At 42.7% G+C, this 16,141-nt stretch overlaps 2 protein-coding genes across 2 annotated transcripts in view; one reads left to right on the top strand and one right to left on the bottom strand.

Moving 5' to 3' along the window:
* The window catches only part of LOC140348774 (NAD-dependent protein deacetylase sirtuin-3), an 11,412-nt gene extending 6,649 nt beyond the window's left edge, over window positions 1-4,763 (top strand). Inside the window, exons 2-8 of the mRNA XM_072434855.1 lie at window positions 561-750; window positions 1,162-1,311; window positions 2,222-2,454; window positions 3,069-3,169; window positions 3,542-3,703; window positions 4,394-4,609; window positions 4,685-4,763. Of these exons, the coding sequence (XP_072290956.1) occupies window positions 569-750; window positions 1,162-1,311; window positions 2,222-2,454; window positions 3,069-3,169; window positions 3,542-3,703; window positions 4,394-4,609; window positions 4,685-4,735 (1,095 nt within the window). The 5' untranslated portion in view covers window positions 561-568 and the 3' untranslated portion in view covers window positions 4,736-4,763. The remainder of the gene's footprint in view (window positions 1-560; window positions 751-1,161; window positions 1,312-2,221; window positions 2,455-3,068; window positions 3,170-3,541; window positions 3,704-4,393; window positions 4,610-4,684) is intronic.
* Window positions 4,764-5,935: 1,172 nt separating this feature from the next.
* ric8b (RIC8 guanine nucleotide exchange factor B) lies at window positions 5,936-15,544 on the bottom strand. Its single transcript, XM_072434854.1, has 10 exons — window positions 15,340-15,544; window positions 14,958-15,005; window positions 14,106-14,735; window positions 12,954-13,048; window positions 12,112-12,262; window positions 11,349-11,444; window positions 10,748-10,892; window positions 9,988-10,129; window positions 9,779-9,898; window positions 5,936-6,063 (listed from the first exon to the last, which is right to left on the bottom strand). Exons 1-10 carry the CDS (start codon window positions 15,421-15,423, stop codon window positions 5,955-5,957), a joined length of 1,620 nt encoding a protein of 539 aa, XP_072290955.1. The 5' UTR covers window positions 15,424-15,544; the 3' UTR covers window positions 5,936-5,954.
* Window positions 15,545-16,141: the final 597 nt, after the last annotated feature.

Here is a 16,141-nt window from a genome sequence, read left to right as displayed (position 1 = left end):
AACTTTAGCACGTTGGTTTCAACAGAACATCTCTTAAGATGAAGATTAGAAATATTCTAATACATTTTTATAACTTTTTGTAAAAACCCAAGCATAAAACCAAATGATTTTCTAAATGCATCAATGTTGTTCCTTTGACAAACATCATTTTAGATCAGTGGCTCATTATGTCTGAGACTCTTCATATTTGAACTACAGTTCAACACTACTTAAATGTGACCTAAATATAGTTTAACTTCTGCTTCAACTCTTGAAGCAGAAGTGGCAGATCTCTTACCAACAACTACTGTATCAGAACTGTTTTCTGACAACATGCAAAATAAGAATATAACCCTCGTTTTAGCAAATTTAAAAAAAAGAAAGAAAAGGGCTCCATTTTGCTTGCAATTCTTAATTTACTTTTTACACGTAATTTCGAGATTTATTTCAGTTACATTTTTCTACATAACATTTTCATTCTTATTTGTCTGAACATGAAACAGTCTGATTTATTCCTCCAAAGTCTGACGTCTGGTCGGAGCTGATGATTGGGTTAAAATGGCTGTATTTCTCTTTTGCAGGTGTTGTAATGAACAAGTGGAAGTGCAGCAGTGATAAAAGCAGGACGACTCGCAGCTCTCAGAACAGACTCAGCACTGCCCCCTCTGGAGACTCGGACCAACAGAAATCCTATGGAAAACAGCGCAAGAAGCAAAATGACACTGCGCTGGTTCAAGACCTGAGCCAGATGAGCGTCACCGGGCTGGAACGGTAACGCCTAATCGTTCAAGCGTCCTCATCTTGTATTATTATAGTATTATATTTAGTCTTAGTTTTGGGCAACATGATTATTTTGCTCACTGAAACTAAAAAAAAAAGTGGCTGATTTGGACAAAACTGTATTTATAGGTTCATTTTTGGCAAAAGAAAATAGAAAATTGTCTCAGAGAAAAGCAATTTTAAAGGTGCAGTGTGAAACATTTCCACAGGAGGATCTGCCACCTTATCGTCTCCATGGAGATGTTCTTGCTTTGTCTATTGGGCATTAAAACGCACCAGAATAAACTTTAGTAAACGTGAGATAGGAGTTTAATGTCATGCCGTGGAACATCCGTAGTACACCTTTTTACACCGTTCAAAATGACAAACTACTTAAAAAAAATCGTTCTCTCTCTTGTTTAGAATTATTACTCCAGAAAAGGGTGAAAGGTCACATGGCGGTCCGTCCGGTCTGGAGGCCGTGGTCCGGCTCATAAACCTCGGGCGCTGTAAGAACGTGGTGGTGGTGGCCGGCGCGGGAATCAGCACGGCCAGCGGCATTCCCGACTTCAGGTGAGAGGGTGGGGCTGAGGGTGGGGCTGAGGGTGGGGCTGAGGGTGGGGCTGAGGGTGGGGCTGAGGGTGGGGCTGAGGGTGGGGCTGAGGGTGGGGCTGAGGGTGGGGCTGAGGGTGGGGCTGAGGGTGGGGCTGGAGCGCGGGGACCGGCCGCCTGCTGGCAATGTTCAAATCATGTTCTGTTTACCGTATTTTCCGAACTATAAGTCGCACCTTTTTTCATAGTTTTAGCCGGGGTGCAACTTATACTTATATTTATACTTATACTCCGGAGCAACTTGTATGTGATTTTATTTGTTATTTTCACACTTGCAACCGCATTTCATACTCTTGTGCAACTTATGTATGTTTTTTTCTTCTCCATTATGCATTTTTTGGCTCGTGCGACTTATACTCCAGTGAGACTTATAGTCCGGAAAATACGGGTACATATTTCTGCACTATTCTCCTTTTTAGAGTACATTTTATTACGGTTATTCACGTTTTTGTCCGTTTGTATTGCGTTTCTTCTGCTGTGTGAAGCATAAAGTCACTCACTCAAGTCAAGACTAGACTCATAGACATAAATTATTACGTTGAAGACTCCTGATTTTCTATATTCTGTGCACACATCGGATTCTCTATCAGAATGTGTCAAAATATGAAAATGATGGGATTGGGCTATGGAAGATTGGGCTATAAACACGACATAGTCCATCCATCATAATGAACGCGTCTAAAAACAATTCAAAATGGCATCTGTAGCAGGAAAAAGTCACGTTTTGTTTATTTTATTTATAATTCTATTTATTTATTTTTATTTTATTTTTGATTGTATTTAATTTGTTTAATTTAATTTTTATTATTTTAATTATTTTTAATTTAATGTATTATTATTTATTATTTAAAATCTTTTTCCTACCCCCCAGAACTCCGGGAACGGGTCTGTACGCCAACCTGGCACAGTACAACATGCCGCAGCCGGAATCCATTTTCAACATCGACTACTTCACCGACGACCCGTTGCCCTTCTTCTCGCTGGCCAAGTCGCTGTATCCGGGCAACCACCGGCCCAACTACGTCCACTACTTCATCCGAATGCTCCACCAGAAGGGCCTGCTGCTCCGGATGTACACACAGAACATAGACGGCCTCGAGAAATGTAACTATCGGTCAAATTTGTGTCGTAGAATTGTCAGAAAATGCAGTCGTTCGGAGCTGGTTTATATTCACATCTTTGTAATTGTTCTGAAAGACAAAATAACAGCCAGTTTTATAAAAAGTTCTTACATTTAGCTCCATTTTTGGACTAAAAAGACTTGATTTTGCTTCTAAAATTCTTACGCTTGTTCTTGAAGTAAAGGTTTCAATCAAAATCCATTAAAACGATATCACATTTTAGTGTTACGATTATTGTGGGGGGAAAAAACATCACGATTTTACAATTATTCCCGATTGAGACTGTGACTAAATCCGACTTCACTAAATTAAACTTCATGAATGACAATAAGGTTAAATTTAACAAAAACAGACAAAAAACGTTTTGGAATATGGATTCAACTAAAAAGACTACATTTTCCTTCTAAAATTGCCATGATTATTATTTTTTTGGTCCTCAGGATTATATTGTGCCCTGAATAATCGCGATTATCGATTAACCTGATAACCTGGACGTCCCTAGCTGTCCAGTAGTTCGTGTAGTGGCTGGATTTGAATCGTTCTCTCCTAATTTGGACACTGCAAACGTAATAAGTCTCGGCGGTGTATATTCTTCAGCGTGCGGCATCCCGGAGGACAAGCTCGTAGAGGCTCACGGCTCCTTCGCCACAGCGTCCTGCCACCTCTGCTACACGCCGTATCCTGCGCAGGAGGCCAAGGTACGACTGGAGCGCTCGAGACGTCGTCAAAAAGAGAAACAGAAACGTAATCCTGCTCGTTTTAATAACAGAAATGCTGTCGTGGCTTTGTCTTATCGTTTCTCGTGGAGACAAAATCATTTAAATTACTGTCGTCGAGATGAAGCTAAGACCCTCCCATTTCAGAGAGACCTTTTTACTGTGGCCAGCCTAAGGCACACCTGTGCAATATCCATGCGTCTCATCAGCATCTGTATATGCCACACCCGCGAGGTCAAAAGCATTATTCATTTGATTGTTAATTGCTCAGTAAAACGGGTTCCTTCAGATTTGTAAACGACGTTCTTTCTTTCGTGTACCGGTGTATACATTTATTATTATTTATTTTTCCAGGACGCCATCATGAACGACCAGATCCCGACTTGCTCGTTCTGTGCCGCCACCGTTAAGCCCGACGTGGTGTTCTTTGGAGAGGATCTTCCGCAGAAATATTTCTTGAATACCGAAGACTTCCCGAAAGCGGATCTGCTTTTGATCATGGGGACGTCCTTACAGGTGAACGTCCTGCGCACGCCTTCATCAAAGTATTGTCAACGGCCCATCTGCATCGTTTTATTACCGTATTTTGCGTACAATAAGTGGCACCTTTTTTCATAGTTTTGGTTGAGGTGCGACTTACACTTACAACCTTATTTCATACTCCAGTGCGATTTATATATGTTTTTTTCTTCTCTATTATGCATTTTTTGGCTGGTGCGACTTGTACTCCGGAAAATACGGTATAAGTCGCACCAGCCATAAAATGCATAATAGAGAAGAAAAAAACATAATAAGTTGCACCTGAGTGTAAAATGCAGTTGCAAGTGTGAAAATAACAAATAATATCACATAAGTTGCTCCGGAGTATAAGTGTATAAGTATAAGTCTCACCCCGGCCAAAACTATGAAAAAAGGTGTGACTTATAGTCCGGAAAATACGGTATTTAATTTCATCCACATACATGCACCCTTAGATTTATGTGGGACACTATAACTGCAACTTCAATAGCATTTTCCACCCATTAAAACCATCAACAAAAAACAAAATGAGTAAACATTTTAGTTTCACACCAATTTGTCTCACTCAAATTAAAACCTGTCTGCATCAATTTTCCAGATTCGTAAGCGTAATTTCGTCATTTTTTTACACCAATCACACGTGTAAAAATCTCAATAGATTGCGTTTTCTTTCCTCAAACGTTTCAGATCGAGCCGTTCGCCAGCCTGGTGAACACGGTCCGCCCCGCCGTGCCGCGCCTGCTCCTGAACCGAGACGCCGTGGGCCCCTTCGCCAAGGCCCCCCCGCTGCGGAAACGGGACTACGTGGAACTGGGGGACCTGGAGGACTCGGTGAAGCGGTTCGCCCAGATGCTCGGCTGGAGCGGCGACATCGAGGAGCTCATGAGCACGCGAGAACCTGCGGTGAGCGTTGGTCCAAGGGTGTTTCAAGTTCACGCCGCAACGCTAATTTTGGCTTTGTATTTGTTGTTTTTGCAGCTCGGCAACGCGTCCTTCAAGCAACAGTCCGAGCTGCAGACGAGGAGCTGAGAGCCGTGGACAATGGTTCCAGTTCTTTAAATCCAAAGCTCCAAATGCAACCAAAACTTCTTTCTCCGAACAATAATTCTTACCAGTCGCACCGATACAGAGTGTTGCGGTTTTTAAGATAGTGAACACTCTGTATCATTCACTTTCAAACCAGTGGCGGGAAAAATGTTGCGTAGGAAACTCAAACTGTAAATTAGTCACTTCAATGCAACGTCGAAGAGAAAGAACTAGCCACAACGTCAAGGAAATGCATTTGTTTTTTCTAAATGGCGGTCATGTTTTCCAGTTCTTATGCACTTCAGGTTCTGTTCGTTACCGTCGGTTACTGTTGGACTCACAAAAGCACTTATTGCGAAGCTCGGACGCGACGCTTGTAGAAAAGTGCAATATTTCCTACTGGATTTTACCACTTGTTTTTACGCACAAACTTCTCCTGTCGAAACCGTATTTAATAAAAGATTTTCTGTAAATAAAAACACATTTCCTCTCGTCTTTTATTCGTCAGCGGTTCATGGCTACATAAAACGTAATGCTCTTCGGGCGTACAAACATTGTGCAAAGAAAGAAAAGGTTTATAGTTTGTAGGAGTGACATGCAAGTTTAAATAGTTTCATGACAGAAAAAGGATTAGTTGTTTATTAGCTTTACTCTAATTTGGTCTAGCAGTACATTTGAGTTGCTTTTCAAGTATGAAATGCTCAGACTCGAGTAGCAGTATTTAAAAGTACCCATAAATATATAGTAACTACCAAATTTCTCAATAAAAAAATCACATTAAGAAAAAAACATGCATTTGGCAAAATTAGAAAACATGATCAGAACAGTATTATTTATGATTGTACAGATAAATATGACATGTGCACTTAAATAAAAATAACGCAAATCAGCAAAAAGGAATGGTATTTCAAAAACTTAAAGTAAACTTATGGTGACATAATCATCAAGGTACAAGGTAAAATAAGTGCTCGACCTGAATTCCTTCTTAAATCATTCGTGGACATAAAGTGAAAAGAAAACGCGCCTCTCCAGCAGCGCCTACTTTGACTGCATTTGCCAAACAAAACAGGGCGACCAGGACAAGCGGCCGAGCGTGCACAACTCGACAATAAACGATGGATACATTCTCTTTCTGAGCCTAATAAATCCTGTCTATGAAGCACTATAGCTACTCTTCAATGTGTCTCGATAAAAGGTGGACTCTGGTGCACAGCGGCGGTCGCTAGTCTGAATCGGAGGCCGCGTCCTCCTCCACGGACTTGTGCAGCTGCTCCTCCAGGGGCCCCAGCCGCCCGTCGGGTCCCCTCACCATTGGCCGGATCACGCCATTTCTGCAGATCACAAACACCTTTAATATTCATGTTTTTATGTAGGAGTACAGGTGGGGAAAGAGCTCCTGGCACAAGATGTCTTATCACAAATCTACGACACGTTCAATCACAAATAAATACCTTCACCTAATGCTTTTTGGGGGGTATTTAGTATTAAAACTATAACAAGTGAATCAGTTTATACATTTTAATTGAAGTAAAACTGCTTGATAACAGAAACTGAACCTTTTTGTATTCATTCAAACAAGCAATGCTATTCGTTCGTCTGACCGTTTCAAAAAATCACATCAAGTCAAAACAGGAAGTGGGCAGGGATGGGGGGTAGGTGAAAACTGGACATTACAGGATCACTCAAACGCGCATGGATCCACTGAAATATCACTTTACGCCAAGTTATTGCTGAGGGAACAGTGTTATTGTGATTAAAATCTCATAAAAAGGTGGATTATACAACTTCAAATTCTGAATTAAATGTTACGTTTAGACAGTTGCTCTTCACCGTAGTAGCAGTTTACCCAAATACTTATTACTCTGCAGGTGCAGTCACATTTGTCGCTCTTCGGTCCTCATTTTAGCCCTGTTCTGGTCCTTGTTGAGTCCTAATCTAGTTTAGTTTTGGGTTTAGTCCTGGTTTTAGTAACTGTACTCTCACTAAACTGTAGTTACTCGACTTCTGCCTTTACAACGATAATAAGGCTTAAAACTGTTACTGATGACATTCTTCTACGCTTAAGCTCCCTCATCTGTTCCTCAAGAGCCCTCAGAAGACGACCCCCTTCGGTCATCCTCTCCCAAATGGCCCTTCCCCGCTCCTTGTCCTCTTTGGAGGTTTAATTACAGGATCGGCACTCGGACTAATCTCCTCAAAGCCACAGCTGCCCCCACCGCCCGCCCGCCCGCCCGCTAATCCAATTACACCTGCCCTGTGCGCCGCGCTGCCCCTCGCTCTGAGCCCGCGCGACCCCATGAATGAATGAGTCGATGGTCGTCATTATACAGGTTACGATTCGAAAGTACAAGAACCATTTAGACCTTAGGTGATTTCAGGTCAATCCGCGCTCCAAAAAGTCAATGTAAAGTGCTAATTTTGGTCCGTTCTGAGTCGCATTAACTTTACTTTATCGTTCATAAAGCTGGAGGTGTGGTCATGGATGAAAGGGAATTTAGGGGAATTAATTGTGAGGTTTCTTTTAATTGTAAACATTTATACGTCCCTCAAACAGAACAATCAAATGGATACAAATTCAAATTGTGCTAAATCAGGATCATTATTGTATTGTATTAAATTCTAAAATATACGTTTGAATCTTGATACATTGTGATTTCTAGGCCTAATAAGACCTAGCAAATGCTTTAAAAAAGCCACAAATCACCAGGCCATTCCATAAACAGATAAAATGTGTTCTTTTTGACATTTTTTTTGCCCATCAGTTCAATTGTGTATGACCCCACAGTCTGTAGAAGTAGTCTGCAGTGTCGTTTTAGCTGGTTTTCTTCTTATAGATTTATCACCAGTCAACGAAACATTTACATTTAGCGATGCCATTAGACTGAAGCTGCTCTTTCACATTTCAGATGCGTTTTTCTGCTTTCACACGAGTTCATTTCTCATCATTAACCTTCAAAAATGTCCAAAATCCAAATGCTGAGCGGTCACTTCTAATCATTATCAGTATACCTTAAATGAGCGTCGATACTAGTCGCCGTACCAAAGTATGAGCGTGCGTTTTTTTGACCACCCTTTCATACAACTGCTGTAGCTTGAAACTTTGCAACGTTATTGTCACACCGTTACTTCATACTGCATATTTCTCACATCATGCCAGTGCACAAAAAACACAGCATTTTAGCCCCAGAAGACAGTACCCCCGCATTACCCGCTGCCCCCGGACAGCGTCGCGTGCCGGCGGCGGACGCGGCCAGAGTGCGCGGGCTGCAGAATATGCGCTAATTGGAGCGCCGGTTTAAGCAGTTAGCCCCGTGACATTCCTGCGAGGCCGTGGCGGGTCTCCTTAGCGCCTGCTCTGTGGAAGCGCCTCGTCTTCTTTCGCTGGGCCCGGGAGAAGAAAAGAGCACGAGGAATTCGGCTCTCGCTCGCGGCGCATGTGCCTCATTAAAAGCCTCTCCTCCGCTCCCCACAATGACGAGGTCGGCCTTCTCGTTTGTTGCGCTCGCCTCTCTCTAAACCTCTTTGTTTAGCGCGTGTCGCTGTCCGCGCTCGGCCCGGGCAGTGGGACAAATCAAATCAGAAGCATTATTACAAAGCTACAGGTGTGCGTTTTCGCTCTCAATTAGGTGATAATTAAAGCTTCGGTTCACTTGGGGCAGAATGTGACGGCGCACGCAGGGCTCTAATTGAAGCCGGGGGCCAACGGCGACAGATTCTTCTTCTGATGAACCGGTTGGCAGGGAGCGGGCGCGGCGTTACCTTTGTGCGGGCGCCGCGTTTGACCGGGCTCGCCGACGCAAAAGGTCAACACAAATAAGAACGGGCCCTTTGCGAGCGGTGGAGACGGATGCAGAACACGTGTAATTTCAGCGAGGAGGGGAAAGTTCAGACAAGTTTTGGTTAAGAATTTCAACAAAAAAAAAAAACAACAACACACACTTCTTGAACAACTACTGCCAGTGTAACCAGTGTGGGAGTGAATAAGTGAGCGATGAGTCGAGCTTTAAACATTTGACTTGTATTACGCTCTCACATGGCAATACAACTGAACCTTTGAGACGCATCACGCCAGAGAAAGCTCTTTTCTTTTAGTGCCACCCTGAAATGAAGAGCTCCTCCTGCTTTCTACTGTATTTAATGTTAATGTTGCCCTCTAAATTCTTAATTGTTTTGCAGTGCACCAAATATCACCTAAAATACATACGTTTTTTGTATTTAGTATTGATCTATAACTTAAGTAGCTCACCCGTTTGTTCATTGTAAACCTCAATATTGGCCTTAACAACAGAAACGGTCCGGTAACTTCCTGTTCAAAACTGCAGAACTGTCAGTATCATGTCAGTGAGCAAGAGCAGAACTTCATTCACACTCGTTTTTGTTTGTCGGTTGTTTTTGATCGAGGCAATGCAACATTTTCAATTAATCAGCTTCGTAAAGTTTGTAGACAAACTGTGATAAAATGTGAATATATGATTATATTTCTGTGATGTATTTTATCTGCATAATAGTGATATTTTATCTGCATCATTAGTCTAAGAGAAGAACGGGTGTGTGACAAACTGCATTTGTGAAGGGGTCGTAAAGATGGGCCAAAGGATGTTGCCCCAGGAGGGGGGGTGACAGCCCAGAGGAGTTTGGGTAATGTTTACCCAAGGCTTTATCTCTACGGAAAAATACCAAGTGCCTTGATGTGAGGCTGACCAATGAGAAATGTGACCCGCCTATTCCAGAATATCTAATAAAACCAACCAGCATGGGAAAAAACGGGGTGAGACGCAGGGGTGAGACGCAGGAGGGTCAGCCAGGCTCCTTACATCGGCCTGGCTGACACAGCCCAGCGTTTTCTCCCAAGCTTGCCACACAAATGTTCTGATATTTCTGTGTCGTTTCATAGTCTAAGTTGAATTGTGTTCTCTATGTGTTACGGAATAGCATCGGCGTATGTCTCATTCCATGACACAAACACAAACTACTGACAGACATTTGCCAACAGCCCTGAATATAAAACATGTATATATATATATATATATATATATATATATTTACTCTTTCAGCTTATTGAGGATTTGAATCAGCTTCTCCGCCTCGTACTCCTTCTGCTCCTCCGTCATCTCCTCTACGGGGTTTGGCCGCGGCTCCTCTTCACATCCGCTCATGATGTCGAAGCTGCAACCGTTGGGACACGAGTAACAATTACCCAACAGTCTACGACGCTGACGCAGAGTTTTTTTGGGTTTAAAAAGGTGCACACTCACTTGGTGGCAGACTTGTACTCCTCAGTGTCGGAATCCTCCCCCTCCGAGTACTGCGTCTCTCCTTGTCCTCCGCCCAGAAGTCCGCGGACCATGAGTAACCCGGCGGCGTTACCGTAGCCAGTGTACTTCAACAGGGACGCCACTGCGGAGGGACAAACCCAGAAGACAACTCGCATACAGGTGTATCGTTTTGGGACGGTACTTTCCATAGGTTTATGACAGATTTATGTTAAGCATTGTAAATCTGAATGAGCTGATTTACCGTATTTTCTGGACTATATATATCGCACCTTTTTTCATAGTTTGGGCCGGGGTGCGACTTACTTATATTTATACTTATACTTGGAGCGACTTATATGTGATATTATTTGTTATTTTCACACTTGCAACTGCATTTCATACTCCAGTGCAACTTGTATACGTTTTTTTTCTTCTCTATTATGCATTTTTTGGCTGGTGCGACTTATAGTCCGGTGCGACTTATAGTCTGGAAAATATGGTACATGGCTTGTTTTACATGGCTTGTGCTTGTTCTACAATTCACTCATTTATTTTTCTTTACCTGGAAAGTTCTATAGTACAATATAAAGCTGTCGAGCTACTACTTGTCAAGCTTTATGATAGCTTGTGCCTTTAACTATGGGAGAGCAATACTTTATTCACGTAGGCGACATTTACACAACACTACTCGAGTGAAAGTCGTGATAAAAATAGGTGGTATAATTGTTTCGGACGCTCTTTATAGTGGTTACAAACTGACCTTTTTCTTTGCAGAGCACAAAGAGAAACTCCGCGGCCGAGTGCTTCACCCCCAGGTCCACGTGCGTCATCAGTCGCACCAGTTTGTTCCTGATGGTGTTGCCGACTTCGGGCTTGACTTTAAGGTTCTTCAGAGGCGGCAGCACCTGACGCAGAGGTCGAGATCGAGCGGTTAAGAGACAATCGTGACCATTTGGGTCAGAGCGCAATCGTAACGGTTTTAGAAGCGTTTTAATTCAGTCTATACTCCAAAAAAGTAGGCCGATATATAAAGTGCTTTGTTATCCAAGCAAGTGGTTTAAGTCACATTAATCACTCAGAATGTTTGATGTTCATAAAGCTCATAAAACCTTCTTGAGGAATGGGGATCTATTAGACTGATCGTGAAACACTAAAATGTAATACCGCGACAACCCTAGTACTAAATTATGCTGATTTTAAGACAATATAATACATTTAGACAAGAGATAGGAAGTAAACTAATGTGCCGCTTAATGTGTACCATAGCCAAAATAATCATCAGAGTACATTTGATACACAGGAATAGGATGAAAGTAGATTTTAAACACACATAAGCGAAGTTGTACAGCTGTTAAATGCACCTGAGCCTTGAGGTATCTGCGGATTTCCCTGTGATGTCTGGAAGCTTCGGTCAAAAGGCAGAGAACGGGAGTGAGGCCTTCCTTGAAGTTGAAACCCTGGAGAGGACACGACATGTTTAGAAATACTGATACAGGCGTACTATAATCATTGTTCAAACACGAGGGAAACAAAGCCAAATAAGTTTTAGATGGCCTGAAAACAACACAAAATGGATTTAAAACACAACATTTCAGAAGCGTGTGGTCAGTACAAGTGTTCATTGTCCTGTTTTGTGTTTGATTTGAAACATTAGTTGGCTAATGCTAGCTTGCTTGTGACAGTAATGTTATTGGAAAAGGACTTGTTTAACAGCACAAATCGGCTCACCTGCCATTCTTTACGGTCAGATTGTGCTAAAACAAAGCCAGATGAAGTCTAAAGTGGAGTAACAGAGCTTCAGACAGAGCAGTGCCTCCAATGGAGATTTAAAGATGCATAAACACTAAACTGAGCGCTCATTCAAACGTATTCTGACACTATAGTGCAATAAATACCAGTAATGACAGGCGTCTTATCAGCTGCTCTACGACTCTTTTGTGTTCGGCACGTTTGTCCAGTAAAGTCATGTTTTTAACGTTCAATCTCAAGCTCCACTCAAAACATTCAATTTATATTCTACTAATGTGAAAGACTACAGCCAAGTGAACCATTTACATTGATTTTGCCACAACAGTAATCCAGTCTATTGCCTATTTCAATCGTTGTTGGTCAGAATAAACATACCCTGTCGATCCGTTTTTCCATGAAGTCTAGAAGGACCTGTACGGCAGTTAAGTTCTTCCCATTGTAGTTCTCTGATCCTCCTTGAACGGGCAAGTTGATCAGCACGTCCAGGCGGGACACCGACAGGTTATTTAATAAGTTCACAGCATGACTAGGATCAAAAACAAATAGATTTACAATGGGAGATGTTCTTCGTAAAGTGCCCGTCGTTCATTGTATTTCACTCGGTTTTTATACTGTAACGACGAGTGTGGGAAAAGCACGTATCTGCATCATTTATTTTATAAGTTGAAGTAAATGTGCAAAAGCAAATGGAAAAAAAGAAATGTGCTGAACTAACACTGAAACCATGCCAGTTTTTAAAGCAGCAGTAGCACAAGGTAATGCCAAAAGCGGCTAATTCACCCTGCAATGTTTATTCTTAAAATGTTAAGAATACATAACGTTTGCCTTCTCTTTAGCTCTTTAAATCAATTATTTTGAACTACAGTGCAAAGCACGACGAGTGCCAGGTCAAGAGGATAATCACAGTTTAAATTTCAGGCACTGGGCTAATGGGCATTCTTGCATTAAATTAACACATGGAGGCCATAATAAGCCAGTACATAAGCTATGGAGACGCTGTAATTAATCAATCTACATTTAACTGGGAAAAAGTGGTAAGTAAAGGTTAAATGAATGAATAAATAAGATACAAGTGCTTTGTTTTCATTCTAACCGTGTATTGAAAGTGGAAAATATATGTTGCTATGTAAATTGCATTGGTCTTGTTATACGTACACTGTAAAAAAATTGTTTTATTTTGCTGCTAATGAAGCCAGCATGCTTTTAGAAGGACAAACCTGTGCAGCTCTTCTGTTTTCTCCATTGTTTCAGTTTTCAACATTAACACGTGATGAAGAAGGCCGACAATAACGCGGAACTGATGCTCATCCTCCTGTGAAGTACAAATAACACCAAAGACCGTCAAGTTACGCAGCAGCCATTTTAATGAGCTTAAATACTGCTACGGGAGCTGTAAACGAGTCTAGACCTAACGACATACACAAATGTATTAGGACATGGCTAATGCTTCTAAATACAACAGGGCAGTCTGCATGGGATGTAGAAATATTCTCTACAGGAATACTGTGTTTGTGGCTAAAACTTACAGTGGTCATGACACTTTCAATCCAGCATCCATTTCAGTTCATGAGAATTAATGACAAAATATAGATTAAGTGTAATGGCATTGGAAGGCAAATATCTACTGTTCCCTCACTAGAGTTTGAATTTAAAGGCGCAATGGACGATTTTTCGGCGATTTGAGAACGCAGGAGGAAGTGCGCATGCCACTCCCCCGTGCGGACTGATACAACACACACGTGTGTTTGTTTATTAGCGCGATGGATCGCATCGCTCGTCTCCCGTAGATTTCAGTCCATTTCTGAGTCAGCTCGAACTGTCTTTCTCGAGGGAACTATATTATGATAGATCAATGCGCTTAGACACACGGAAATGTGTGACGATCCGCACACGGCTGCAGGTGAGCGGTAGGTGCGTTTTATGATTGATACGTGGCAGGACTAATCGGCAGTCCACGCCACGAGGAAATAAGACTCAAATTTATGCCAAAAAAAACATCCATTCAACCTTTAAGTGCGGTCTGATTTAGTTTCCACCAAACACGGCAAAATATCCTTTTATTAAACTTATATTGGTCTGTCACAATAATATTTAAGTGCGATATAATGCTAAAGAAAATATAGAAAAAAGTGACAACAACTCTAAAGAGAGACTATCCTAAATGCACAATGTGTTTAAAAACGTGAGCTGCAATAAATAAAAAGCTGAATTGATATGAAACACTTAAGTAATGTCACATCAAAAAGTCCCCCCACTACAAAGATAAAGTACACACGATAAATATTGAGCCTCAGAAATACAGCAACTATTTACTGAACGATAAGTCAATATAGTACTTATGGAGACAGGCCTAAGTACACTGGACTCACCTCCCCATCTGGATCATTGAGTGTTAGGTTAAACAAGGCTTTGAGCGCCTCCATGACCCGCTCGTTGCTCTCTGCGGGAACGGGCAGGGCCTGTGGATCGGGACGTCCGGCTTCGTAGGGGCCCACCCAGTTGATGTCCAGCGTGTGCTCCAACATCTTCGTGAGCAGGGTCACCGCTCGACAGTCTTTCCTCAAACACATTCTCAGATCGGGCCGCAGCGCCGACAGCAGGAAAAGCAGGCGCAGCGTGAACAAGCCCACGTCATGGTGCCAGGTGTCGGCGCCGTGCAGTTTGCCACACAGGGCCGTGGCCAGGTGCACGTCCACGCTGACCTGTTGGGCCGCGGGGCTGTTGAAAACCACATTGCATAGACATTTCAAGGCCTCGACCACCACCCTCTCCTCCTCGTCCGACAGACCCTCCTGCTGCAGGCCGTGCTGGCTGCGCTCGGCGTCTTCTCCTGTGTTCAGTCCGGCTTTGGCGCTCAGGGTCAGCATCCCTTCTCTGGTGGCCACGGGCGACAGGACGCGCTTGTCTCGGGACATGATGCGCAGTGTTTCCAGGCATGTTTTCTGACAGCTGTAGGGCACCTGCCTCCTGAGGACCGACAAAGTGCTCTGACACAGTTTCTGCAATGACATAAGACATTTAACAGAGAACTTTGTTTTGGATCTACTGTCCAATATGATCACATATATTAACAGACTGTTGATACAATACAGACAATTGTGCCAATATCATAAGCCTGAATATTACTCATTGTTTACGGTTTGTATTGCATCAACTACTTAATGTTTACTGACCGCATTGTATTAAACACACACACACACACACACACAGGAGATACTTACAATTCTCAGAGCTTCTTCCTTCTGATCAAATGTGAAGGTGCGGCAGTTCTGAAAGATTAAAAATCATCCTCATGAGCAAAAGTCTCAGGAGGACACATGTCCCAGATACATAAACCGGTTAAACACGTTGATAATTGGTGCATTAGCCTCATGTGGGTACGTAGCTACGTTAGCATCAACAAAACCATTGGCTTACGTTTGATTGTCGTCTTTACGTATGAGAAACTGTGTTTTCGGATGGTATTTAATGAGATTTAAAGTGTTATGACAATGTGTATGTAGTTTTAAGACAGTTAAACGAGCTTTTAGCATGCTAGCGGGTATAGGCTAATGTTAGCTTCCCTGTTTGTTATGATGACATTAAAGAAGAGTCTGGCCTCACCTCTCGGTTGTAACGCTGTAAAAGCTGCTCAATTTCCTCATCGTTTCTGTCTTCAATCCCAGACAACATTTGATTCAAATCCATTGTGAAGAAAGTACATAAAACGGGTAGATATATGTTGTTAGCGTAAGTGGCGCTGATAGTTCCGGGCTGCGCGTCCCTCAGCTGACACCAGACTGACACTCCTCCTCTCCCTCTTCCACCTCCTCCCTCCTCTCCCCCCTCTTCCTCATCCCCTCCCCTCTCTCCCCTCTTCCTCTCCCCTCTTCCTCCTCCTCTCCCCTCTTCTTCCTCCCCCCTCTTCCCCCTCTTCCTCCCCTCTTCCTCCTCTCCCCCCTCTTCCTCCTCCTCTCCCCTCTTCCTCTCCCCTCTTCATCCTCCTCTCCCCTCTTCCCCCTCTTCCTCCCCTCTTCCTCCTCTTCCTCCTCCTCTCCCTCCTCTCCCTCCTCTCCCCACAGTGGCATCCTTCTGGTCCTTCCTTCCTTCTCGAAACTAACGCTAAATATTTACAGTTGGCGCTGGTTTTATGACAGATCCGTGAATGCTCGGAACTCACGCAACACTGACGCAAAAGGACTTAATCTGTTACTGTCAACTCTCCACAAACTATAATGGCAGTGACTGATGATTCACCAAAAGATAATACTTGATTTGTTTGGTGATTGTTTTGTCTTTATTGGGTTTGTTGTTGTTGTTGTTGTTGTGTTGTTACTTTAGCAGCCAACTGAAAAGGTGCATTTACCACCACCTACTGTAGTTGTACGTCTTCAATTATGTGTTTTATACCATTAAAAAAGGAGAG

Source organism: Eucyclogobius newberryi, unplaced genomic scaffold, assembly GCF_026437365.1.
Source record: "Eucyclogobius newberryi isolate DKJ021-1_F unplaced genomic scaffold, fEucNew1.0.hap1 SCAF_7, whole genome shotgun sequence".
NCBI classification, from domain to species: Eukaryota; Metazoa; Chordata; class Actinopteri; order Gobiiformes; family Gobiidae; genus Eucyclogobius; species Eucyclogobius newberryi.
The sequence above is the reverse complement of the archived record's forward strand: the minus strand, read 5'-3'. Positions and strand labels throughout refer to the sequence as shown.